This window comes from Pan troglodytes, chromosome 7 (genome assembly GCF_028858775.2).
Source record: "Pan troglodytes isolate AG18354 chromosome 7, NHGRI_mPanTro3-v2.0_pri, whole genome shotgun sequence".
Lineage (NCBI taxonomy): Eukaryota > Metazoa > Chordata > Mammalia > Primates > Hominidae > Pan > Pan troglodytes.
Genome location: NC_072405.2, coordinates 130,147,500 through 130,175,331, shown reverse-complemented (window position 1 = coordinate 130,175,331; position 27,832 = coordinate 130,147,500). Strand labels below are relative to the sequence as shown.

Below are 27,832 nucleotides of genomic sequence, written 5' to 3'. Positions count from 1 at the left end.
GAGAAAGTAAAAAAGGTGGGAGAGATGAGGTCAAACATAACAGATACAAAAAACGTAAACCATGCTAAACTGTCTTAGGAAAGATACTACATTCATCACAGCAGTTGTAGGGGCCAGACAGGTGAATTAAATGCAGGTATAAGAGGAACCACTATCTCTGCATTCTTTAAATCTTTAAGGGTAGCATTAATTTTTGCCATTACCTCTGTTATGTGATGCTGTTTTTAATTTCTGCATGGAGTCAATTTCAGTGCTTCTACTTGGCCTTTTCTACTATAATAATTCTTTTTTATTTTTGTACAGGGAGTCTCCCTGTTGCTCAGGCTGGTCCTGAACTCCTGGGCTCAGGCAATTCTTCTGCCTTGGCCTCCTAAAGTGTTAGGAATACAGGCGTGAGCTACCATTACTAGGCGTGGCCTAGTAATTCTTACTCTAGTAGTGAAAGACCTAAGGAGAGGCTGCCAAATACTAAATATGTCATTCCAAATGGGACCGACATTTGGGAAGCTGGGAAATGATCTCTGATCTCTGATTGACTCTTTTCTAAGAATTATCTCCCATCACTGTGAAGATAGTGTATTTACCATAAAGTCATGTGGTTTTTGCTCTATTCTGCCTCCTGGGGTGCTAACTCTTCTATTTGATGATTTTAGATGTCTCGATTTTGTGCTATTGGATGTACACAAACGATGATTCTCTCTTCAGCTTTATATTTGAGAAGCCCTGTGCACCAGCTGTTCTGTGTTCTCTCCCTAACGCCAGAGATTGTGGGGAGGGAGTAAGGCCATACCTTGAATAGGGAGGTTTGGTGGTAGTTTGTCTTCTGGGAGCTGATGCTCCCCAGCGCTGCATGATTCATTAGCTGCAAGGTGGGGAGGGGGCGCATTTCTCAGCCTATCCAAGACCATTTCCCACACTGCTTTAGCTTACAAAGTTACTGCTAGCTTATTATAGCTGGACACGAGGGAACTACCAGCTTAGCTGCTCAATCAACCTGATACTTGCCCTAGAGCCATCACTCACTTCTTGTACCTAGGCTTTGAGTTTCCCTGATCTTTATTCACTTTACCCAGATGTACTAATTGTTAACATTTTGCCTCACTTTTTCTGTCATTTTCTTTATCTTGCTAAAACCAAATATCTGATATTGAAACTTACATGTCTATATAAGAAAGTATAAAAAGTAGATTTCCAAAATATAGAACAGGCCAGGCACCCTAGCTCATGCCTGTAATCCCTGCACTTAGGGGAGGCTGAGGCAGGCGGATCACTTGAGTCGCAGAGTTCGAGACCAGCCTGGCCAACATGGCAAAACCCCATCTCTACAAAAAAATACAAAAATTAGCCAGGCATGGTGGTTCCCGTGCCTGTAGTCCCAGCTACTTAGGAGGCTGAGGTGAAAAGATAGCTTGAGCCTGGGAGGCAGAAGTTACAGTGAGCTGAGATGGAGCCACTGCACTCAAGCCTGGGCAACAGAGTGAGACCCTGTCTGAAAAGAAAGAAAGAAAAAGAAAAGAAATAAAATAAGGAAAGAAAGAAAAAAAAATCTGGGATGGGGTAGCGGTGAGGTGATCTTATCAAAGAAATCATATAATAAAACTTCCCAGAACTGAAGAATAATATAAGTTTCCATATTGAGAGAGCCTGGCACAGACCTGAAGAGAACTATGAAGAAACAATTAGCAACTCCAGCCTACTGCTGCTATCCAGAAATATGAGTCCCATGTTAATAGATATCCTGATTTTTTTTAAAAGACGAAAAACGAAAATGTTAATGAAAACTTTTCTAATTTATATGTGGGCTGGGCACGGTGACTCACACCTGTAATCCCAGCACTTTAGGAGGCCGAGGTGGGCAGATCACCATCACCTGAGGTCAGGAGTTCGGGACCAGCCTGGCCAACATGGCGAAAACCCGTCTTTACTAAACGTACAAACATTAGCTGGGCATGGGGGCACACACCTGTAATTCCAGCTACTCGGGAGGCTGAGGCATGAGAATCGCTTGAACCCAGAAGGCAGAAGTGAGCCGAGATCGTGCCACTGCACTCCAGCCTGGGTGACAGAGCAAGACTCCATTTCAAATAATAATAATAATAATAATAATAATAATGTGTAAACGATGGCTGAAATTAAACATGCCTGGCCACACAAGCATGAAAGTAGGGAAGGACGGGGCCATCTGTAGGTTTGGCTATCATGTGTGTGAAGAGTACTCAGGGCCGTGGAGTCTGGAAAGGCAGAACGGACACAAAGCACAGAAAACCAGAAACCAGCAGAGGTTTGAGTATGAGCTTTGACAGGAGAGGGAGTGGTTGATGACCTGTGAGCATAGTGTAATGTCATTAGAGAACTTAATGTTCAGAAAATTAATCTGACTGTGGTATAGAGATGGAGGGGCAGTGGGAAGGGGGATGAAAAGCAGGAAAATCTGTTAGAAAGTCACAGTAATAAGAATAAGGACCAAAAGCAAGGCCACATTTTCAGTTTTTGGAATGTCCGGAAGTGACTGTGTTCCTTTTTTTTTTTTTTTTTTTTGAGACAAGAGTCTCACTCTGGAGTGCAGTGGCATGATCTCCGCTCACTGCAACCTCCGCCTCCTGGGTTCAAGCGATTGTCCTGTCTCAGCCTCCAGAGTAGCTGGGATTACAGGCGCCTGCCACCATGCCCGGCTAATTTTTTTGTACTTTTAGTAGAGACAGGGTTTCGCCATGTTGGCCAGGCTGGTCTCGAACTCCTGACCTCAGGTGATCTGCCCACCTCGGCCTCCCAAAGTGTCGGCATTACAGGCGTGAGCCACTGCACCTGGCCGTCACTGTGCTCTTTATTGAATACAAAAGAAGAGAAGAAGAGAGGAAAAGAAAAGGAAAAAAGTTCATACATGATTCTATAATATGAACTATGATTTAGTAAATAAAATTCTCATTTCATGCCATGAAACACAATATATGAGCAATATAATCAAGAGTACAGTGTCCAAGAGAACAGAATCAATTTTAGCTGATTCTGTTCTCATGAACAGAACTTTTGAAATTTATTATAACTGTTCATTTTTTTACCTGATAAAGAATATTTTTTTCCTGCTACCAGATGAATGATTAAGCCAGCTTCAATCGTTTTTTGAAAAAGTACAGAAAATTTCTTACTTTAGAAAAACATATTAACATAATTTTAAAGAATGAATTAATAAAAACTATCATCATTTTATCTTATGAGAGGAACACAGGTCCAGCTCCCTGCCAGAATATCAAATTAACGGCAATAATTTCATACCATTAATTGGAAATTAAATTCATAATGATTAATACATAAAAACAAAAAGAACTGCTGCCATTTATTAAGCAGCCATGCATTTTAGAATGTACATCTTAAGAATGTAGGTCTTATGTGCTTTTTTATCGATAAGGAAGTTGTACTCAGAGAAATTAGGTAAATTGCCTTAGGTCACAAAGTTCTGAAGAGAGTTGGGATTCCCAGCCATGCCTGTCTGATGTAAATGTCAGGGTTCTAGTTGACACTGCTTCTAGTTGTAGGGAATGTTTCCCATTTAATAGAGCAACTACAATGGTTGATTCCCTTTAATAATAACTTATCAGGCAACCACTGTCACATTCAGGATTTCATTCCACCGAATTCCTATGCATTCAAATGTAAAAGAGGCTAGTGAAGAAGTAGGTCACATGAACCAATCTTTCCACCACCAACGAAAGCACTGCCCAGACTCCTGGGATGCCCTACTCTGGTATTTTCGTATCATTTTACCCAAGAATTGAAAAAAATGTCTGCTCAGATCCTTTGAATTCAACACCTTACCCACCACTTTCTTTCACTTCAAGCAAGGTCTGATTTGCACTAACTAGTAGGAGGTCACCATCTCTTAAGTGATTCCTCCCAGACTATTTTAGCTCTCAGGGACAGCCAGGGCCCTAAACGATTCCCTAAGCATCTCTGGGAAAGTTTACACATTACGCTGTTACAAGCAATTCATGTATGTGTGCATAGTGAAAACCTTTTCTCTTAAAACTCTTAATACTGAAGTTCCCCAAACCTTTGGAAAATGTACAAGTCACAGATGCTCCTGTGACTTGTGTTTTTCCCTTCGGGTGCGTCCTCAACCTTGCTTAAATAAACCTCTATTGAACGAGACCTGCATCAGTCACTTTTCGGTTAACACTAGGTATTCAACGAATAGACTAGTCCCGCCGTTGTCTCCAGATATGATGGTGCCCTGACCCAAAGAAGCGAGATACTCCTTCCCAGGGCCTCGCTCCCGAGCATCGGTTATTTGCACAAAACCCTGCAGGAAGCTTTTAGAGCCACAGTCGGCTAGGCTGGAGTCAGACTCTGTTACCTCCTGACTCTGCCATCACGAGCAAGGAGCCTGCTTCCTCATTAGCAAAAGGGAATGACCAAGGCACCACCTTACAGGGTTGTGGCAACGGGCTCATGGAATTATACATCCCAAGTGGTTATCACAGGGCCCGCCACTGGCGGAAGGTGAGACAATGTGGACGGCGAGGAAATGGGAGCATCGGCTGGAAACCAGGGACGGAGATCGGGGATGGGGGGCGGGCAAGGGGACAGCGGAAAGGGTGGGCGAGGGATCCGTGTCCCAACCCGCCGAGTCGCAGCTCTGCCCCTGCGAGCTTCCGCCGAGACCGCCCCCCGGGAAGCAGCGTTTCCTTCCTGCAGTCGCGGTCCGGCGTGGAGCACGGAGGGGCTCGCGCTCCCAGAAGCCGGCAGGCCTTCCCGCGGGCGGGCCCGCAGCGCGCTCCGCCCCGGAAACACGCCCATGGCCGCCTTGGCGCGCTTTCGAAACGCTCAGGTTTCCTACCTTCCCTCTGCTTGGGAACTTCTTTCTTGCCCGCCAAGCCCGCAGCCACCCGGGCGCGGCGGGACTCCTAGACCCGGCGCTGCGATGAAGAGGACCCGCGACGAGGTGGATGCGACGCTGCAGATCGCCAAGCTGAATGCGGCCGAGCTGCTGCCGGCGGTGCACTGCCTGGGCTTCGGCCCTGGGGCCAGCGGCGCTGCCGCCGGCGACTTCTGCCTGCTGGAGCTGGAGCCCACGCTGTGCCAGCAGCTGGAGGATGGACACAGGTGAGCCCTGGACACGCGGCGCCCCCAGCCTCGGGCCGGCCACGTTATTTTCTCAGCGGGGAAAGTCGGGATAAGAAAACAGGGCCAGAGAGATGCACTGACCTGGCCGGGGGCTCATAGCAAGCTGCCTGTTCCCGAGGAGTCCACGCCTCCGGTGGGCCGTCCAGTTAGCTGCACTGCGGTGATGAGTAGCACTGGTCCAGCTGACCTTGGAGGCATGTGTCAGCGGGAGCAAGTCAGGAAATACTAATACAACCTCCGTGAAGTTTTTGAAGAGTTACCGGTGATTACAGGGACTCTACAGGACACCTGTCATTCTACCTTAAAATACAGTGGTGATACCCAATGTTTATAGAACTCTTGCCTTCCACTTATATTTATTTTACTCAGATGATAGATAGGAAGTGTTGGGAATCAGCTTACAGACTTGGTAATTGGGTGAGACCCCTACCCACCCCGAAGCAAACTTGCTTAGTAGGGATCTGAAGCTGTTTCTAATTCCAGGTCAGATACAAACTTGCTGCAAGATCATTGATTAGAAGTCGAAGTTGAGGTAGTTTTTTAAAGGCAGTCTTGAGAAGTCTAGAGAATCGTTATATCCCTCCACCCTGTGCAGCCCCAGCTCCTGCAAAATAGGGAGCTCCAGCTTGATTCTCTTTTGCACAATTGGTCCTCCGATACCTATATTTTATTAGGCTATTTTTTCTCTTTTTTCTTAATGGAATCCTTTAGGCTGTCTTTCAGTTTTCGTACTTTGCCCACCAAAGAGTGTTAGAGTAAACTGGCCATTCTTCAGATACCTGCTATATACCTCAAAGTACCTTTAAGGGAACTGAAAGAACTTCACTAGTCTGTTTCCATCCCGGTTCAGTTGGTGGAGAGTTGAGAAAGGAACTCAGGTGTGAGGACTTTTTCTCGGTCCAGTTCTAGTTAATCTAGATGGCAAAAACAAAACAAAACAAAAACAAAAAAATAAAAACAGGCCCTGGAAACGTGTGTTTTTAATTTTGGGGTGTAGGGAGTGATGGTATAAACAAAATATTTCAAAGTGGGGGTAGTGCAGTTAGAGAAATAAATGTTAAAGACTAGGTACTTGGGCCTATTAAGCATTATTAGCATTAGGAATCTAAAAAACCTTTTATTCTTTTTACTTAAATGAAGACTTAGTCAAAAATAAATACACAGTCTGCTATTTCAGGTTTCTTATTATTTATTCAAAAGAAACGAGTTGTGCACAGGAGAATTAAATGCTTTACAGACAAGGAAAACTGCTAGAACCAACTCCCCTGTCATTGCCATCATCTTTGTCTTTAATCCTTCCTTTTCCTCCGCTTCACCTTCATCCTTTCCTCTTCCTTCTTTTTTCTTTATCTTTTTTTTGGGGAGAGAGTGGTGGGAACAGGGTCTCACTCTGTCAGCCAGGCTGGAGTGCAGTGGCACAATCATGGCTCTCTGCATGATGGTGCCATGACTACTTGGGGTCAGGCGATCCTCCCACCAGCCTCCTGAGTAGCTGAGACTTAAGGTGTGCATCACCACACCCAGCTAACTTTTAAATTTTTCTTTTGTAGTGATGGGGTCTTGCTATGTTTCTCAGGCTGGTCTCAAACTCCTGCTCTCGAGCGATCTTCTGGCCTCAGCCTCCTAAAGTGCTAGGATTACAGGCATGAGCCACTGCGTTCTTGCTTTTCTTCAAAATCCCTTTGTCAAAGTCTTTGGTTTAGTACAGTTTTTAAACATATCCTTTTCATATTTTTCATTCACCACTGCATCCTTTTTTTCATAAGGTCCCAATTTTTTTGCAACACAACTTATGGTTAGGCCAGGATGTGCTCCTTTGATTGTGAGGGGGTACTCAGAACAAAACAAGGACGACACTTGGGTGGGGTACCATGAGCAGCAGCTTGGCCTTTCTTGGGGAACTTGTTAGAAATACGGGACCCTGGGTCCCATCCTAGACCCAGTGTATCCCACTCTGCTTTTGAACAACACTCTCTAAGATGCCTATGCATAAATTTGAGAAGTACCACTTTAGCATGTTGTAGAAAATTGAGACAGCTTGACTGAAGCTTCAGGATGCTTTGTCTTGTGTTCTTTCCAGCAGTTTGCACAAGATGCCATGTAGTGCCATTTGGCCTCTTGGCCTCTATGGATCTGTCTTGCCCATCTTTAATTATTTTTCCTTAATGAGGCTCTGGGTGGGGCGTCTGTGTGGCTCTCAGTTGGCCCAATGCTTGCTGTGTGGAATCCAGCATTGTGCTAGCAGGGGGCAGAGGCTGCATCAAAACTTAATTCTAAGTTCTGCAAGCCTAGAGGGTTTGAGAACTGTTTATGATGAAAATGGCTACTGGATTGTCAATAAACTATATATTTTTCCCCCATTTTGCTACAGTCTTGTGATTCGTGGTGATAAAGACGAGCAAGCTGTGCTGTGCAGTAAAGACAAAACATACGACTTGAAGATAGCAGACACTTCCAATATGTTGCTTTTCATTCCTGGTTGTAAAACTCCGGACCAGTTGAAGAAGGAAGATTCACACTGTAACATTATTCACACTGAGGTGCTCTTTTCTGTACTCTGATTTATAAAAGTCTGAGAATGAAAGCAGATATGGTAATTTGATCTTCAGTTAAAAAGTTTATGTGTAAAATCTATAATCGGGGAGAATCTAAGAAGTTCTTTAAAGAAATTTGAATTTCTCAGCATTATTATTATTATTATTATTGCTTGTTTGTTGGAGTCTTGTGAACTTGTCTGTTTTTTCCTGTTTTGATTTTCAAGTCCCAATTTGATCTTTTTTCTATAATGTGCAAAGTTTGTTATTCAATGAGTCATTCTAAAAATTCTACCCATTTTTAGTAGATTTTGCTGTGGATGTGTTTTGAAAGGAGACTTCCTCAGACCGTAACTGGTTCATTTGGTAATATTTATGAGGTGGAGAAATGAAGACATTTGGGCCAGGTGTGGTGGCTCACGCCTGTAATCCTAGCACTTTGGGAGGCCAAGGTGGGCAGATTGTCGGACCTCAGGAGTTTGAGATTAGCCTGGGCAACACGGTAAAACCCTGTCTCTACTAAAATGCAAAAAAATTAACCAGGCGTGGTGGCGTGCGCCTGTAATCCCAGCTACTTGGGAGGCTGAGGCAGGAGAATTGCTTGAATCCAGGAGGCAGAGGTTTCAGAGAGCCGAGATCACGCCACTGCACTCCAGCCTGGGTGACAGAGCAAGACTCTGTCTCCAAAAAAGAAATGAAGAAATTTGAGTTTTTGAAGGAAGTGTGTTTCTTAGCTTTGAAGTTGGTTTAGTTCATTAATATCTGTAGCCAAGTATAACAAACTTTTAATTATTTTGGAGAATATTGATGGCAGTAACCAAACAACTGTCTAAGTTGTTACATATATAAAACAGTAAGTTCTTACATATATAACAATCCAAGCATAGCCCTTATTTCTTTGGGAATGACCTTAGGCCAACTATATCCTTAAATACAGAATTGGAGAGGAAAGAAGGGAAAATGCTGGGAAGCTTCAGTGATTCATATGATGTTACTAGAATAGAGGAACATCCAGTAAATATACTAGGTTGGTTTTTGTAGGTTTTAAGTCTTTCATCGTAATTAACTAAAAATATTGGCAGTTCATCCTATTGTAAAAAAGTAGTGTTATTTTTTCATCACTTATCTGTTCTGTAGGTGTTTTTGTGAGGGCATAATAATGTCTGAGAATCTTTGAGCTCTTGCTTGTTATGGAAATTCTATGTACTGAGATTGGCTAAAACTTCCAGATCCACTAACCAAAGCCATAATCCGTGATTGAACCTCAGATGCTTAAAGGGGTTAGATGAGAAATAGGCTGGGGTTGATAAATGGTGGTAGATACCCAGGAGTAACGGAGTGGTTGGGTCTACAGCAAATTGGAAAGCACAGTCCCCAAGTAGGTGGACGGCCACTACTCAGATGCCTTGTGGGAAAGTAGGCCCAGCGCTGCTAGATTTTTTATTTATTTTTTCCAAGTAATTCTTGAAATTTAGATTTTTGGGGTGAAATCTCCTAATTTTTTAGATGTTGGCATCTAATTAAAACACTATGCCAAACCTCCCCCAGCACACAAAAGCATACCACAATATCTGTGTATTGGATGTAGCCAGAAGGCTGCCATTTTTTTGTTTTGCTTTGTTTTTCCTGAGATGACAATAAAACAGCAAACCACTTTTAACTATGGATAAAATCAGTCTGTCAGATTTGGTCCTTAAGCTCTTCTTTGGGAAGCCTTAGATTCAGCAACATCTCCTTCAGGCTCTAGGCCTCATCTTGTCAATCAAGCCTTATCCTAGCTTGAAAGTAGAAGCATCCCCTGTCCTTCCATTTCAGAGTTGGAGGGCATCCCAAAGATAATCCAGTTGAGCCTTTTTTCTTTTATGAAACACTTGTTGGGCACCTACTCAGAGCTAGGAACTAGGCAAGTCCTGTAAGTGCAGGCAAGGATAACAGATATTCATCCATTCTCTAGCCTCTTATCAACTGGATTTTGAGTAGTAGGCCTCTCACTATTTCACAAATTGAACAGTGGAATTAGCTGCAGTTCTAAACATTAGAAAGATCTTGTATTAAACAGAAATCTCTGTCCCTTAACTTCTGCCTCATTTCAACATGAGCAACACACCCCCTCTTCCCTTTAATGTCCCTATTTGAAGACTATAATACCTTTTCTCTGTTTTTTTTGTTTGTTTGTTTGTTTTTTGCCTAAGTATATTCATTTTTAGTTGTTTCCACTTGGTTTGGAGAATTGTCACCATCCTGTCATTTTTTCTGGGCATACTCTAGTTTTCAGAGTACATTTGAGATGTGACATTCAATTATTGATTCTTACAATGTTGACAGTATCTTATTAAGGGGATTTGAAATGATGTTCTTGAGGATGCCCATCCATCTAGTTGAGATGGCTGGATAAATACCTTCCTGATACAAAGCAGAATACCTTGGAGCTTCCTTTGTACTTGTTGAGGGGGCAGATTGATTAGTTGTAATTTTGTATGAAATTTTCCTTTAGAATGGCCCCTAAAAGGTTACGATATATTATAATTTCTAGATCTTTGGTTTTTCTAATAATTATTGGGAATTAAGAAGACGTAGACCCAAGTTAAAGAAGCTAAAGAAACTTTTGATGGAAAATCCATATGAAGGACCTGACAGTCAAAAAGAGAAGGATTCAAATAGCTCAAAAGTAAGACTTATTTTCACTTTTTTATTTGGAATTTAACAACTATAATCAGAGGCACTTAATAGTCACAGTCTTACTTTTTAAAATTTATGTTATATAGCTGTTATAAATGCTTGTGTTAAAAAAGTTATAAAATTTCAAGCACACCCCAAAGCACACATAGTATAATGACCCCCATATATTTGTCATTCACTTGAACAATTAATGTCTTGTCAGTCTTCTTTCTTCTATCCCCTTTCTATCCTTCCATCTTTTCAATTTTTCTAGAGTATTTTAAAGCAGATCCTATATATCATAATGCCATTTATATAGCTAAGAGCTTCTCATATTCTTAACTTTGAAATAATAGTTTTTTTAGAGGTAAAAAATTTATTTAATTAAAATTATGACTAGATGCTCTTGAGAGGGGACATAATGGAAGGTATTCTTACTCCAGTGTCAAAATTAACTAATTCCTGAAAGTATGGAAAAACATAAACAAAGTAAAAAACAGTTTTAAAATTTTTAATTTAAAAATTACAGAACTCTACTGGTATATGAAGACCATGTTTGTACTAGAAGTTCCCTTTTTTTCCAATGGACTCTTTCTAAAAATTTTTTTGGTAACAGCTTTATTGAGATATAATTCACATACCACACAATTCACCAGTTTTAAAGTGTGCAATTGAATAATTTTTTGTACATTCTCAGAGTTGTGCAACCATTACCACCATCAAGTTTGAACATTTTTATAACCCCAGAAAGAAACCCTGTAGCCTTTAGCTGTCACCTTCCAGTACCACTTTCTTCTCTCCCCTTTCCCCTAGGCTACCACTAATAAACTTTCTGTCTATGTAGATTTGCCTATTCTGGACATTTCATATAAATGGAATCATATAATATGTGGCCTTTTCTGACTAGCTTCTTTCACTTAGCGTAATCATTTCAAGGTTCATTTATGTTGTAGCATGTATCAGTATTTTGTTTTGTTTTGTTTGCAGACGGAGTTTTGCTCTTGCCCAGGCTGGAGTGCAGTGGCGCAGTCTTGGCTCACTGCAACCTCTGCCTCCTGGGTTCAAGTGATTCTCCTGCCTCAGCCTCCCGAATAGCTGGGATTACAGGTGCACGCCACCATGCCCAGCTAATTTTGTACTTTCAGTAGACATGGGGTTTCACCATGTTGGCCAGGCTAGTCTTTTTTTTTTTTTTTTTTGAGAGGGAGTCTCGCTCTGTCGCCCAGGCTGGAGTGCAGTGGCGCGATCTCGGCTCACTGCAAGCTCCGCCTCCCGGGTTCACGCCATTCTCCTGCCTCAGCCTCCCGAATAGCTGGGACTACAGGCGCCTGCCACCATGCCCGGCTAATTTTTTTGTATTTTTAGTAGAGACGGGGTTTCACCGTGTTAGCCAGGATGGTCTCGATCTCCTGACCTCGTGATCCACCCGCCTCGGCCTCCCAAAGTGCTGGGATTACAGGCTTGAGCCACTGCGCCTGGCCGGCCAGGCTAGTCTTGAACTCCTGACCTCAGGTGATCTGCCCACCTCAGCCTCCCAAAGTGGTGGGATTACAGGCATGAGCCACCATGCCCGGCTGCAGTGTTTTATTCCTTTTTATTGCTGAATAGTATCTCATTTTATGGACATACTCATATTTTATGCATTCATTTGTCAGCTAATAGACATTTGGGTAACTTCTACTTTTTGGATATTAAGAATAATGCTTCTGTGAACATTCGTATACAAGATTTTAATGTGGACCTATGTTTTCATTTTTCTTGGGTATGTACCTAGGAGCAGAATTGATGGGTCATGTGGTGACTCTGTAGAAGCTTTCAAGCTGCCGTACTGTTTCCAGAGTGGCTGCACTATTTTCCATTGATGTTGAACATCTTTTCATGGGCTTATCGACGATTTGTATATCTTTGGAGAAATGCCCATTCGGTTTCTTTGCCTGATTTTTAATTATTTATCTTTTTATTACTGAGTTGTAAGCGAATTCTTTAGATAGTCCAGATACAAGTCCTTTATCAGATATATTATTTGCAAATATTTTCTCCCATTTTGTGCGTTGTCTTTCGACTTTCTTGCTTTTTTCAATTGGAGTAAAATATACATAACATAAAATTTAACATTTTTGGGGTTGGGGGCAATGGTTCACACCTGTAATCCCAGCAATTTAGGAGGGCAGGGTAGGAGGATTGCTTCAGCCCAGGAGTTTGAGACCAGTCTGGGCAACATAGCAAGAATCTGTCTCTACAAAATATTTAAAAATTAGCTGGGGCTGGCTGCACACCTCTAGTCCCAGGATGAGGTGAGAAAATCGCTTGAGTCCAGGAGGTCAGGGCTGTAAGTGAGCCATGATCACACCACTGCAGTCCAGCCTGATGGCAGAGTGAGACTTTGTATTTTTAAAAAAAAAAAACAAAAACAAAAAGAGGCCAGGCGGGGTGGCTCACGCCTGTAATCCAAGCACTTTGGGGGACCAAGGCGGGCAGATCACCTGAGGTCGGGAGTTCGAGACCAGCCTGACCAACACGGAGAAACTGTGCCTCAACTAAAAATTCAAAATTTGCCGGGTGTGGTGGCGCATGCCTGTAATCCCAGCTATTCAGGAGGTTGAGGCAGGAGAATCGCTTGAACCTGGGAGGCAGAGGTTGCGGTGAGCCAAGATCGCACCATTGCACTCTAGCCTGGGCAACAAGAGCGAAACTTCGTCTCAAAAAAAAAAAAAAAAAAAGAAGAAAAAATAAAATTTACCATTTTAAAGTATACAGTTCAGTAGCATCAAGTACATTCATAGTGGTGTGCAGTCATTAGCACTATCCATCTCTAGAACTTCTCCATCTTCTCAAACTGAAACTCTGTACTTGTTAAACAATAACTCCCATTTCCCCTGTCCCCTCAGCCCCTGGCAGCCACCATTCTACTTTCTGTCTCTCTGAATTTTGACTGCTCTTAATACCTCAGATAAGTGGAGTCATACAGTATTTGTCCTTTTGTGGTGATAGTGTTTTGAAGTGCAAAAGTTTATTATTTTGATGATGTCCAATTGATCTACTTTTTCTTTTGTTGTTTGGGTTTTTGGTGTCATATTTAATAAGCCATCACCCAAACCCAGTGTCATGAAGATTTACCTCTATTTGTTTTCTAAGACATCCATTGATTTTGTGTAGAAATCATTACATGTTAACAAAAGAAACTGAGCTAGTGCATAAATATTGCCTTAATCTGTTCTATGTATTTATTCCTCAATATTCAGCAAGAAATCTAAAAACAAAATATTCTTCAAAGGCCTTAAAATATTTTTTTCTTTTTGCAGTATACAACTGAAGATTTGCTTGATCAAATTCAGGCAAGTGAGGAAGAAATAATGACCCAATTACAAGTTCTAAATGCCTGTAAGATTGGAGGTAGCGTTACTTACTACTATTTTAACAATGATGAAATTGGGCATCATAAGGGAGAGAAGTTTTTGGACATCTTCACCCTACTGCATATAGTTTATTTAATATTCTTTTGGGTTTAAGGATGGTGTCATTTGGGCCGGGCGCAGTGGCTTACGCCTGTAATCCCAGCACTTTGGGAAGCTGAGGCGGGCAGATACTTGAGGCCAGGAGTTTGAGAGCAGCCTGGCCAATGTGGCGAAACCCTGTCTCTACTAAAAATACAAAATTAGCTGGGTGTGGTGGTGCATGCCTGTAATTCCACCTACTAGGGAGGCTGAGGTACGAGAGTTGCTTGAACCTGGGAGGCAGAGGTTGCAGAGAGCTGAGATGGCACCACTATTCTTTAGCTTGGGCATCAGAGTGAAACTCTTGTCTAAAGAAAGAAAAGATGGTGATATTTGTCTTTCTTGTTGTAGGATAGAGATTTCCTCTTTACATGAGGTCAATCTGCTACCAGTGACTTTAATCACACTTTGACTCCTTCCAATTTTTTTGAATTAGGTGGTAAAGGAAGAACCATGTTAGATTAAGAAAGGTCCAAGCTGGGCATGGTGGCTCATGCCTGTAATGCCAGCACTTTGGGAGGCCGAGGCTGGCCGATCACGACGTCAGGAGTTTGAGACCAGCCTGGCCAATATGGTGAAATCCTGTCTCTACTAAAAATACAAAAATCAACCAGGCGTGGTGGTGGGTGCCTGTAATCCCAGCTACTCAGGAGGCTGAGGCAGGAGAATCCCTTGAAACTGGAAGGCGGAGGTTGCAGTGAGCGGAGATTGCGTCACTGCCCTCCAGCCTGGGCGAAAGAGCAAAACTCCGTCAAAAAAAAAAAAAAAAAAAGTCCTTAGACATCAAATAGTCTAATCTTTTATTTTTTATAACTGGTGAGGAAACTAGGGCCTAGGAAGGGCAACTAACTTGTCCAGGGTACATGTGGAGTTAGTGACAGCATATGGCATAGAACCCAGGTCCTTGAACTCCTAGCAAAATTAATTTTTTTTCTTTTGGATGGAGTCTCACTCTGTCACCCAGGCTGGAGTACAGTGGCGTGATCTCGGCTCACTGCAGCCTCCGTCTCGTGGGTTCAAGTGATTCTCCTGCCTCAACCTCCTGAGTAGCTGGGGTTACAGGCATGCGCCACCACGTCCAGCTAATTTTTGTGTTTTTGGTAGAGATGGGGTTTTGCCACGTTGGCCAGGCTGGTCTTGAACCTCTCAGCTCAGGTGATCCTCCTGCCTTGGCCTCCCAAAGTGCTGAGATTACAGGTGTGAGCCACGGTGCCCAGCCCTAAAGCTTTTTTTTTTTTTAAAGGCAAATGAAACCATGCATTTTAATGCAGCCCTCTGCATTATTAACTTGCAGCATGGGGATGGATACAATTTCTGTAGGGGGACGCGTAGATTACTTCTTGCTTTCTTCCTCAGTTTTACATCACACAATCCATTTTTTAAATGTTGTCTTTATGTTTTCAGAGTAAGAATAGAAACATTCTCCTTTAGAAATGGTGGATGTATACTTTTCTTTCTCTGGGGTGGTGGTCGTGCCATCAATTATAAAATGGCATTTCATGGCCAGGCATAGTGGCTCATGCCTGTAGTCCCAGCCCTTTGGAGGCCAAGGCAAGTGGACCACCTGAGGTCGGGAGTTCGAGACCAGCCTGGCCAACAATGGTGAAACCCTGTCTAGTAAAAATACAAAAAACTTGGCCGGGCATGTTGGCGCATGCCTATAGTCCCAGCTACTCAGGAGGCTAAGGCAGGAGAATCACTTGAACCCGGGAGGTGGAGGTTGCAGTGAGCTGAGATCGTGCCACTACGCCTCCAGCCTGGGCAACAGAGTGAGACTCCATCACAAATAAATAAATAAATAAATAAATAAAATGGCATGTCATAATCTCTCACAGGAATAGGAAAGGGATCTTTATGAAGCCCAGCCCTTAACTTGGCCCTCATCCACATTGTACCTCAGAGTCTATCATCTCTTTGGTGAGCTGGACTTCTTTATGAGTATAGAAATGCCTCTGCAAGATAGCTCTGATGAGAGTTATAACTATGGTAGTGCAGCACAGCAGAGATTATCATGAATATTGAACCTATGACCTTCACCTCATTTGTATGACATTCTAATGAAATGACTGTACCAACTGCAGATTTCCTAATTTCTGTTTGGAATGACAAGATTATTGTGAGATAACTGAATGTCAAAGCACTGGAGAGAGGGGGTGCCATGGTATGTGCCTTTAATATCCCAGCTACTCTGGAGGCTGAGGCAGGAGGATCATTTGAGCACAGGAGTTTAAGACCAGTTTGGGCAAGAGTAAGACCCCATCTCTAAGAAAAAAAAAAAAAAGAAAGCACTTGAGAAAAGCTAGTCATATGTAAAGTACTCTTGAAAAACAACTTGATCTCCCTGAAGACACAGTTTAAAATGATTGGGAGAAAAGCTTAAAAAGAAGCACTGTTTATAGAAAGTGAAGACTTTTTTTTTTTTTTTTTTTTTTGGAGACAGTCTCACCATTGCCCAAGTTGGAATGCAGTGGTGTAATCTTGGCTCACTACAACCTCGGCCTCCCAGGTTCAAGCAATTCTCATGCCTCAGCCTCCTGAGCAGCTGGGATTACAGATGTGCACCACCACGCCCAGCTAATTTTTTGTATTTTTAGTCGAGATGGGGTTTCACTATGTTGGCCAGGCTGGTCTCGAACTCCTGGCCTAAAGTGATCCACCAGCCTCGGCCTCCCAAAGTGTTGGGATTACAGGAGTGAGCCAGCACGCCCAGCCTAGTGTCTCTTTTTTGCAGTGAGCAAAAGTATGCTGTGACTTTGTCAATCTATTAGCTAGTTTACATAAAATGTTCTTTGGGCCGGCACGGTGGCTCATGCCTGTAATCCCAGCACTTTGGGAGGCTGAGGCGGGCTGACGATGTGAGGTCAAAAGTTCAGGACCAGCCTGGCCAACATGGTAGAACCCTGTTTCTACTAAAAATACAAAAATTAGCCAGGCATGGTAGTGCGTGCCCGTAGTCCCAGCTACTCAGGAGACTGAGATGGCAGAATTGCTTGAACCCAGGAGGTGGAGGTTGCGATGAGCTGAGATCACGCCACTGAACTCCAGCTTGGGTGACAGAGTTGAGACCCTGCCTTAAAAAAAAAAAAAAGTTCTTTGGTAAATATAACTTTTGAAATTTGTAGGTTATTGGAGGATTCTTGAATTTGATTATGAGATGAAACTTCTGAATCATGTAACTCAGCTTGTGGATTCTGAATCATGGTCTTTTAGTAAAGTTCCTTTGAACACATGCCTTCAGGAACTCGGACCATTGGAGCCAGAGTAAGTATTTTAATTTCTTGTCTATCCAGATTTCCTTAAGGGGAAGGGAGTTCTTTTACAGATTGGAATTAAACCCAGGGCATAAACTACAATCATTATATTTTGATATCTTTGAGAAATGTTTACAATTACAACTGAAGAAGATTTGGGAATTTTGGTCACTGGGGTGAATACATGTGCATTATTTTGTTTGTTTTTGGCCATAAAAAATATAAAGAAATAGGCTGGGCGCGGTGGCTCATGCCTGTAATCCCAGCACTTTGGGAGGCCGAGGCAGGTGGATCATGAGGTCAGGAGATCAAGACTGTCCTGGCCAACACGGTGAAACCCCGTCTCTACTAAAAAGTACAAAAATTAGCTGGGCGTGGTGCCGCGTGCCTGTAGTCCCAGCTGCTAGGGAGGCCGAGGCAGGAGAATTGCTTGAAGTCCGGAAGTGGAGGTTGCAGTGAGCTGAGATTGTGCTACTGCACTCTCAAAAAAAATAAATAAATAAAATAAAACAAACAATAAATAAAGTAAGGAAATAATATGTTTGAGCTATTTTATAATAATAAATTTATGCTTACATAATTGATGTTAAAATGTTTAGCATGGGGCCTGGCACATAGTAGCTTCCTAGTATATTTTACTTAGTTCCTAATTTAAATAAAATATTATTTGGCAACCAAAATCACTTAGTATCTGAAATCTCAAATTTCTTTCTTAATTTTGAGTTGGCAATGGGGTTAAAATATAGTGCATAAAAATGCTTATAACTTTTCAAGTGGGTGTTTTAAATTTTTCAGGGAAATGATAGAACACTGTCTTAAATGTTACGGGAAGAAATATGTAGATGAAGGTAAGATTTGGAAAGTATTCTCATTTAACTCTTATATGTTAAAACTGGCATACCTTTCTAAAGCCTGTCGGTGTTAAAAATAAGAACTCTGGCTGGGTGCAGTGGCTCACACCTATAATCCCAGCACTTTGGAAGGCTGCGGTGGGTGGGTCGCTTGAACCCAGGATTTCAAGACCAGCTTGGGCAACATGATAAAATGCTGTCTCCACAAAAAAAAATCCAAAAATTAGCTGGGTGTGGCAGTGCATGCCTGTAGTCCCAGCTACTCAGGAATCCGAGGTGGGAGGATCACCTGAGCCCGGGGAGGTCGAGGCTGCAATGAACCTTCATTGTGCCACTGCTCTCTGGCCTAGGCAACAGAGTGAGACCCTCTCTCTCAGAAAAAAAAAAAAAAAAAGGCCAGTGCAGTGGTTCACGCCTGTAACCCCAGCACTTTGGGAGGCCAAGGTGTGCGGATCACCTGAGGTGTCAGGAGTTTGAGACAAGCCTGGCCAACATGGTGAAACCCCATCTCTACTAAAAATAAAAAAATTAGCCAGGCGTGATGGCACACACCTGTAATCCCAGCTTCCTGGGAGGCTGGGACAGGAGAATCACTTGAACCCAAGAGGTGGAGGCTGCAATGAGCCAAGATCACGCCAATGCACGCCAGCCTGGGTGACAGAGCGAGACTCTCTCAAAAAAAAAAAAAAAAAAAACGAACTATGGGGTTGTCGGAAGTGAGTTTAGGTGTATAATTCCTTTCAAGAAACTGCAGCAAAGAAAAGGAAATGTTAGTATAATATTTAATTGTAAGATGATAATATGAAAATATCTGATAACTTTTCCTTAGGCGAAGTTTATTTTGAGTTGGATGCTGATAAAATATGTAGAGCAGCAGCACGAATGCTACTTCAGAATGCGGTGAAATTCAATCTCGCTGAGTTTCAAGAAGTGTGGCAGCAGAGTGTTCCTGAAGGAATGGTAACTAGTCTTGATCAGCTTAAGGTAATAGCAATAGACATTGCCACCTTACTTCAACAGTTGATTAATTACTAGGTGAATGATACTTGAGTTGGAGCTGAATTTGGAACCAATTTCTTTTCTTAGACACCCATTAGGAGTGCATGTACATCCAATCCATCACATAGTCCTTAAAACCCAATAAAGTATTGGGGTATAATTTACATATTATAAAATATACGTTTAAAATATTTTTAATAATTTTAAAATAAGTTGCTCTCACTACAATACAGTTTTAGAACATATCTATCACCTCTACAAGATCGCTTGGGTCCATTTTCTGTTAATCCCTCTTCCTACTCAGTGTATCTCATTTTGTTCCGTTTCTCACCATTTCCATCACCCCTCTCCTAGTCCAAACTACCTTGATTTTCTGCCTCTAAACAGCAATAGCATCCCTGGGCATGCCCCTTGCACTTTTAATTTTGCTCCCTTCCAATCCATTCTCTGTGATGCTACTAGAATGATCTTTTGAAAATGCCAGTCAGACCAAGTGCGGTAGCTCACGCCTGTAATCCCAGCACTTTGAGAGACCAAGGCAGGCAGATCACCTGAGGTCAGGAGTTCAAGACCAGCCTGGCCAACATGGCCAAAGCCCATCTCTACTAAACATACAAAAATTAGCCAGGTGTGGTGGCAGGCACCTGTAATCCTAGTTACTCGGGAGGCTGAGGCAGGAGAATTGCTTGAACCTGGGAGGCGGAGGTTGCAGGGAGCCAAGTTCATGCCAGTGCAGTCCAGCCTGGGCGACAGAGCAAGACTCTGTCTCAAAAATAATAATAATAATAAATAAATAAATAAATAAATAAATGCTAGTCAGATCAGATGAATGTCCTGCTTAAATCATTTTTTAAATTTATTTATTTATTTTTGAGACTGAGTCTCATTCTGTCACCCAGGCTGGAGTGCAGTGGCTCAATCTCGGCTCACTGCAACCCCCGCCTCCTGGGTTCAAGGGATTCTCCTGCCTCAGTCTCCCGAGTAGCTAGGATTACTGGCACCCACCACCACACCCAGCTAATTTTTGTATGTTTAGTAGAGACGGGGTTTCGCCATGTTGGCCAGGCTGGTCTCGAACTCCTGACCTCAGGTGATCTGCCCACCTTGGCCTCCCAAAGTGCTGGGATTATAGATGTGAGCCACTGCACCCGGCCTTAAATCAGTTTAATGGTCACCTACTGCACTCAGGATAAAAAACTCAGAATTCATGTCTTGGCCTATAAGGCCCTTCAGGATCACCTTCATAGCTTCATCTCTGGCTACTTCCCTTCTGCTCACTGCATACCAACCCTCTTTCAGGTTTTCAACATCATCAAGCTCTCACCTACCTTAGGACCTTCACACAAAGCTTTTTGTTCTAGAATGATATTCTCTCTAATTTCATCTGGTCACCTCCTGCTCATCTTTGAGTCACTTCAAGGAGGCCTTCCTTCATTCTCTGCTTGAAGCAAAGACCTCTGGTTTTACTCTTCGATAGCACGCTATTCTTTCCTTCATGGCACTCTCCCCTTAGCTTGGAAAAATGTTTATGTGGTTCACCACTCTCTACTTTGATGGCATTTTGTTTGCTGTTGCTTGCTAGTATGTAGCATACTACCTGGCATGTGGTGTATACTTGGTAAATGTTAGTTAAATGAAAAGATTTGCTTGGTATTTATGGAGTTCTTTTTATGTTGAGGCACCATGCTAGGTGCTCAGGAGAAATGTCATACCAGGTGTCATTATGGTGCTTAGCCTGGGAACTGGCAATGGGGGACACATATTACATGCATAAATCTGTTCTTACAATGCAGAGTGATCTACACCATGGGAAAGGCGTGCACACGATGTTATGAGAACAAGGAAAAGGGGCTTAGCCATCAGACTGGTCAATCACGGATGACTTTCTGACGGAATAGACGTTTTAGCTGCTGAGTATGGAAAGATGAACTGTTGCTCTCTAGATGGAGGGAAAGCCAGAGGTGGAAATCTAGGAGAGCACGGTCAAAGGTGGGGGGCAAATAAAAATTAAGGCACTGTTGTAGGGATGCATGGGCTGGAGTAAAGGATGCTTGTGAGGTAAGGACACTGTGGACTGCGCTAAGGAATTTCAACTCTTTCTAGAAAGCTCTTTGAGGCCACTGAGTGACATCAGTTGGAGGGGTTACCTCATCAGGAACTCATCAGTTTGGCCTTTTGAAAAGAATACTATGACAATAAACAAGATGGACAGACGGAAAGTTGGTTAGATTATGAAAAAGGATTACTGTGCAGGCTGTCAACACATATGCTCCCAACTAAGAGAGTACTGGCTAAAGAGATAGGTAATGGGGGAATGGACAGAGGAATCCTGAAGCCTTAACACCTATTATATAGACTTTAGTGACCACATAGGTGTGGGATTTGACTAATGGAATCAAAGCTGATGCCTCGGTTTCCTGTTTTCCTAGGATAGTGGAACTAGAGCAGGTTTGGATGATAAATGAGTTCATGTATAGATTTGGATATAGAGGTCTGGGACTCAAAAGAGACATCTCAGCTGAAGATATAAGTATTATAGTCATTAGCAAGTAAGTGGTGGCTCAGGCTACAGGTTTAGATGAGGTTACTCAGTAGAGTGACAGTGAAGCAAGTAGAGTGGTTGGGATGGAAGCCTCAGGGAGCTACAACATCAAGTTACGAGGAAAATAAAAAGACTGTGATGTCAGGGATGGAGAGAGATTTAAAGGAGGAGGAGTAATCAACAGTAACGAAAATAGACGGCTAGGGACTGGGCACAGTGGCTCACACCTGTAATCTCAGCACTTTGGGAAGTTGAGGTGGGTGGATCACTTGAGGCCAGGAGTTCAAGACCAGCCTACATGGTGAAACCCCTTCTCTACTAAAAATATAAAAATTAGCTGGATGTGGTGGTGTGCACCTGTAGTCACAGCTACTCAGGAGGCGGAGTCAGGAGACTCTCTTGAACCCAGGAGGCAGAGGTTGCAGTGAGCCAAGACTGTGCCACTGCACTCCAGCCTGGGTGACAGAGCAAGACTCTGTCTCAAAAAGAAAAAAAAAACAAAATAGAAAATAGAGGGCTAACACGATGAATCCAAGAAAAGGGCCCACTGGATTTGGCAATGACAGGTTACTGGTGACCTTTAGAACCAAAGCTGTCTTGATAAACTGCTGATGGTAGAAGCCAGATTGCAGAGGAGGAAAGAAGTCACTGCTTAAAGGAGCTCTTTGTATGAAAAAGGCGATTGTAAATCTCTGGATAGTTTAAGTTTCATGTAGCTGACATTTTGAATATCTTGAGCTAAGCTAAACCTAAAGGTAAAAGAATGAGTCATGTTTAAACATTACAACATTACTTTAACTGCTCTGTTTCTTCTCATTTCTTGTAGGGTTTAGCGCTGGTGGATAGACACTCGAGACCAGAAATCATATTTTTGCTGAAAGTAGATGATTTACCTGAGGATAATCAGGAACGTTTTAATAGCCTTTTCTCTCTAAGGGAGAAGTGGACAGAAGAAGATATTGCTCCATATATTCAGTAAGTAATTTATTAAAGATGGATTTTGAGGGTCGTTCTTTTTATAGTCAGTGGCATAGCATTTTAGATTTATGATTGGAACACAATTTTCTTGAGTATTCCCTGAGGATACTGCTTCCCTAGAAACTCTTAGGTGGTGGCTGTCTTCTCTGTCCTCCATAATTACTGCTTCTGGAGGTGGAATATGTGTTATCTCTGTTCCTCACTATTGCTTCTAAAACCACTTCTCTGCTCTCATTCCTGGAAAACTGTCCCCTTTGAGGGACAAAATACAGGCCCCACTATGACTCTAAGGCAAACTCCCATCTCTGATTGCCACCTCATGCCTTACTTTATTTAACATTTTGGGAGAGGCCAGATTGCAGTAGAACACGTTAGCCCCAAAGTCACTTCTTACAAAATCTTGAGTCCCCTAACGCTTGAAATCCACTAACACTACAACTTTGTCACTGCATCACACCTCTCAGGTGCTCTTTCTTCTCTTTACCCAGCTCGAATCCTGTGGCTAGTCTTCTTAGCTCTTACTGTCTACACTTTACTCCTGTGGCCCTCTCTCCCTCTTGCCATATCTCCCTGGCAAAAAGCTAAAAAGATTAGACTCAACTTTCTGCTTACCCTGTGCCTACACGTGGCCAGCTGAAACTTTTTGGAGAATACACAATGAAGCTGCCAGTCTTGCTTAAGAACCTAGTGGTACTTACAACGGCCCCTCACCAGGCATGATTTGCTCATGAAACTTCTCTACCCTTGGAGCTTCTTCTACATCTTCTTTTCCTTTTTCATACCAGCAGTACCCTCTCTTTCCTTTTATGATCTTATTTTTTTCAGAACATAGAACCAGTGAGGCCAGAACAACCTTCTTTCCCACTGCCAAATTGGCCAACCTCCTCATGTGTACACCTACTTCCTTTGCAGTCCTGTGTAGTGTATGAATTGTCCCTGCTCCTAAGGCCAATCCTTCTGCACTAGGTCTATCTCCTCTGCCTTCTTAAAGACTTGGATCCTTGAGTTATCCCTTTCACCCCTTGTGTTATTAATGTCTCCCTCTTCTGGATCATCCCCATCAGCATGCAAAATTCTGTAATATTGCCCATCTTGCAAGACAACAATAGCAACCTACTGGACCCTATGTCCTTTGCTCTCCTTCATAAGAAAATGCCTTTTACAAGTTTCCTATACTCACTCTATGCTTTTCACCTCCCATTCTTTCCTTTACCCAATGACATCTTCTTAATCCAATGACATCCATCTTTCTACACTCAATGCTTAATTATTTGTCCTTGATTACTTGACTTAGCACTATTTGACAGTGTCTGCTTCCTCCTACTTGAAACACAAGTTTCTCCCCTCTTCCTTGGATGAGAGGGGAGAAAACCATCTCTTTTGTTGATGTCTCCCTGTTCTTCTTCTCAATCTCTAAATGTTGGAGTGCTCCAGGTCTATTTTTGGGCCATCTTCTCTTCTGTTTATACTTTTCCTTTGGTGCCCTCATCTAGGCCTGGAAACAAATTTAATGACTTCCTAATTTCATCTTCATACTTGCCCTTTTCCCTGAGGTCCAGATTCCTATATCTAGTTGCTTAATTTACCTTTCCAGTTGGATATCCAATAGGAATTTCAAGCTTAACATGTTCATAACAGAACTGTTGCTTCTCCCTCATCCTTAACACAGTTAACAGCACCACTACTAATCCAGTTACTTAAACCAAAGTCTAGGAATCATCCCCGTCCTTTCTTTCCCCTACCTTCTGGTTCAAACTATGAGCAAACCCTGATGGATCATCTTGTACCTGCCTCTGAATTGGTCTCCCTGTTCTATTTTTGCCCCCTTCTCCTTTCTCCTTCTTATACTGTTTAAATATTCAAAAATGACAATATAATGAGACCTCCATATATCCACTGCTCATCTTCCATAATCGTCAACTCATTGGCTCCTTTATTTATTTGAGACAGAGTCTCACTCTGTTGCCCAGGTTGGAGTGCAGTGGTGTGATATCGGCTCACTGCAACATTTGCCTCCCGAGTTTAAGCGATTCTCCTGCCTTAGCCTCCCAAGTAGCTGGGACTACTGGTGTGCACCACCATGCCCAGCTAATTCTTGTGTTTTTAGTAGAGACAGGGTTTCACCATGTTGGCCAGGCTGGTCTCAAACTCCTGACCTCAAGTGATCTGCCCACCTTGGCCTCCTAAAGTGCTGGGATTACAGGCATGAGCCGCCGCGCCCGGCCACCTCCATTATTTAAAACTTAGATCACATTGTACTTTTCCATTAACTAAAACACTCCTAGTTGCTTCCCATTATATGTAGAATTAAGTCACAATTCTTTTTCCCTGTCCTTCAAGGTTCTACGTGATCTAGCTGTTGCCCCTTCTCTAGCTCACGTCCTCCTATTCCTCCCTCTCCTTATTATGTTCCGGTCGTAATCTTCTTCTCTTTGAGGTACAGAAGAGGAAACCAAAGTTCAGGAAGCATTGGTAACCTAGACAAGTTCACACAGGTACCTTGTATCCAGGTTCTCTGACTCTAGGCCCTGCTGTGTAGGCCTCACTGTATTACACTGCTTGTATTTCTAATTTAGAGGCTGTGTCATATAATAGAAATAGCATAGACTTTGAAGTTGTACAAACCTGGTGGCAGGATTTGACTCTCATTTATTACTTGTCTGAGCCATAGTTCTCATATCTAATATAGGGTTAAATAATACATTACTTCTAGTTTTTGTTTTTTGCTTTTTTTTTTTTGTTTTTTTGAGACGGAGTCTCACACTGTCACTCAGGCTGGAGTGCAGTGGCGCGATCTCCGCTCACTGCAACCTCTGCCTCCCGGGTTCAAGCAATTCTCCTGCCCCAGCCTCCCAAGTAGCTGGGATTACAGGTGCCCACCACCACACCCGGCTAATTTTTTTCTATTTTTAATAGAGACAGGGTTTCACTACGTTGGCCAGGCAGATCTTCAACTCCTGACCTTGTGATCTGCCCACCTCGGCCTCCCAAAGTGCTGGGATTACAGGCGTGAGCCACCCGCCTGGCCTACTCCTACTTTTATTGTGTGGGTTAAATGAGACAATACATATAATGTACTTAATTTAATTAAAACTTAGAACCACTCCCCACCCTATCTCTCCCACAAACACCTACACTTACGCTTGTTGAGAAGACAGATTCAGGAGGAAAGAGAGAAAATAAGTACATAGTACTGTATCATAATATGTTCCCTAAAATATTCATGTTATATATTTTTTATTGTTCCTACAGAGATTTGTGTGGAGAGAAGCAAACCATAGGTGCATTACTCACTAAATATTCTCGTTCTTCGATGCAAAATGGTGTTAAAGTTTATAATTCGAGAAGACCCATTTCTTAAAAGAACAACAGTCTTTTCTTCAGGACTCAAGTTGCTTTATAAAGTTGCTGGATACAAGAAAAATAACTTGTACTTTTATTTCTGACTTTTAGAAACCTAGTCTTCTAAGGCATTTTTCTCCTCATCTTAAGCATTTTGAAACTACTGTTATTTCTTAAATGTTATAGGATGTAGCTTTAAAATTATATTTGTACTATGTACACAGTGTAAACAAGGACAAAAGAATTCTTTCCTATATTATGTCTGAGGTCTCTATGATTTATTTAAAGTTTGGCTTTTTATATTTAAAATGTCATTTCTTTACTTAGGATTTGATGTTCTAATCATTAATACACTTAAGTTTTCCAGAGAACTAAATAGTAATAGTTTCATAGAAGAGAACTATTTATTCACTTAAATATCATTTCTCAAGTGAGTGAGTTCCCCTCTACTTTTAGCCTTCCACCCAAACTGGAAGCCTCTAGGTGCTATCAATTATTTATATCCATTGTTTACATCCATGAAATTGGCTGAATAATTACTCCTCTGCCTGGCGTAGACATGCGCTTTGGGAAAAAAATGGGTTTATAATCCTATAGTGAAGAATACTGGCACAGGCAATGCTCACTCGAAAACTTCAAGTAATTTCTAGTTGGTTTTGGAATGCTTGATAAAGTTCCTTTACAGCTTTATTTTCCTGATTTGTTTTGGTTTAGATCAAAGTTCAAATTAATTTTAACTTAGCTAATGAACTCATCACCAGGACAGATGGAGGGGGTAGGCCAAGGTTAAATGGTCCACGTTTCAAAAATGTTAATGGCTAATCCATAATTAAAGAAGGTTTAACTGTTACTGAAGTTTACAAGTTTTATTGTCATGAACATGAAATACGAACACGATGGCTTTGAAATGTCTTTCAATAAATGTTTCTGCATTTATATGGATTATATGATACATATACACAGTCTATATATCTATATGTAGTCTATTTATTTATTTATTTTGAGACGGAGTCTCGCTTTGTCTCCCAGACTGGAGTGCAATGGCATGATCTCAGCTCACTGCAAACTCGGCTTCCCGAGTTCAGGTGATTCTGGTGCCTCACCCTCCCGAGTGGCTGGGAATACAGGCGCACGCCACGACGCAGGGCTAATTTTTGTATTTTTACTAGAGACGGGCTTTCACCATGTTGGCCAGGCTGGTCTCGAACTGCTGACCTCAAGTGATATGACTGCCTCAGTTTCCCAAAGTGCTAGGATTACAGGCGTGAGCCACCACGCCTGGCCTGTAGTCTATATTTTATTCTTTTTTTTTTTTTTTTTTCTGAGACAGTCTCAGCTCTGTCGCCCAGGCTGGAGTGCAGTGGAACGATCTCAGCTCGCTGCAACTTCCGTCTCCCAGGTTCAAGCAATTCTCCTGCCCCAGCCTCCCAAGTAGCTGGGATTACAGGCGTGCACCACCACGCCCAGCTAATTTTGTGTAATTTTTAGTAGAGACGGGGTTTCACCATGTTGGTCAGGCTGGTCTCGAACTCCTGACCTCAAATGATCGGCCCGCCTCGGCCTCCCAAAGTGTTGGGATTACAGGAGTGAGCCACTGCGCCCGGCCTTGTAATCTATATTTTAAAATAAATACTAAGGCAGCAGTGCCTAGTGAGAGCTGTGGAGTGCTGCAGTTTTGACATTTAGACTACCTGCAGTCTAATCACATATTTTACAGCTTAAATCACCGGACCCAGTGTGTCTGTTCACACAGCAAGCCAGAGGCACGCACCTCCTGATTTCGGGAGACTTCCCACCACCCCACCCCGCCCAGTTACTAGCACCCTGCCCCAGCCTATTTATACCTGGCTCTTCGCAAACTTTGTCCTCCATTCTTCTCAATATGCTTGTACTAGAAAACTACCTTCCCTCCTTTTCTTCCTGCTGTTCTCGCTTCATCCATTAAATAGTTTCTTCCCTATCCTAAATTTTAACAATTCTTTACGATAAGACACTTGCGAAGATCGCAAGCCCTGCCCATTGACAAGACTTCCTGGTTCTACCCCCGCCGCCGTTCCACTTC

General features: G+C 42.5%; 1 protein-coding gene and 1 long non-coding RNA gene across 2 annotated transcripts; one reads left to right on the top strand and one right to left on the bottom strand.

The window, feature by feature from the left end:
* The first annotated feature begins 4,517 nt into the window (after positions 1 to 4,517).
* On the top strand, positions 4,518 to 26,706 carry DSCC1 (DNA replication and sister chromatid cohesion 1). The gene is made up of 9 exons (XM_016959805.3): positions 4,518 to 5,100; positions 7,493 to 7,661; positions 10,189 to 10,323; positions 13,616 to 13,706; positions 16,930 to 17,068; positions 17,854 to 17,906; positions 18,739 to 18,893; positions 22,277 to 22,425; positions 25,681 to 26,706. The coding sequence occupies exons 1-9, from the start codon at positions 4,523 to 4,525 to the stop codon at positions 25,787 to 25,789; spliced, it is 1,578 nt and encodes a 525-aa protein (XP_016815294.2). The 5' UTR covers positions 4,518 to 4,522; the 3' UTR covers positions 25,790 to 26,706.
* Positions 5,203 to 27,814, bottom strand: LOC107976426 (uncharacterized). The gene is made up of 3 exons (XR_001720387.4): positions 27,615 to 27,814; positions 5,922 to 6,035; positions 5,203 to 5,308 (listed from the first exon to the last, which is right to left on the bottom strand). It is a non-coding gene; the product is annotated as an uncharacterized LOC107976426 (long non-coding RNA).
* Positions 27,815 to 27,832: the final 18 nt, after the last annotated feature.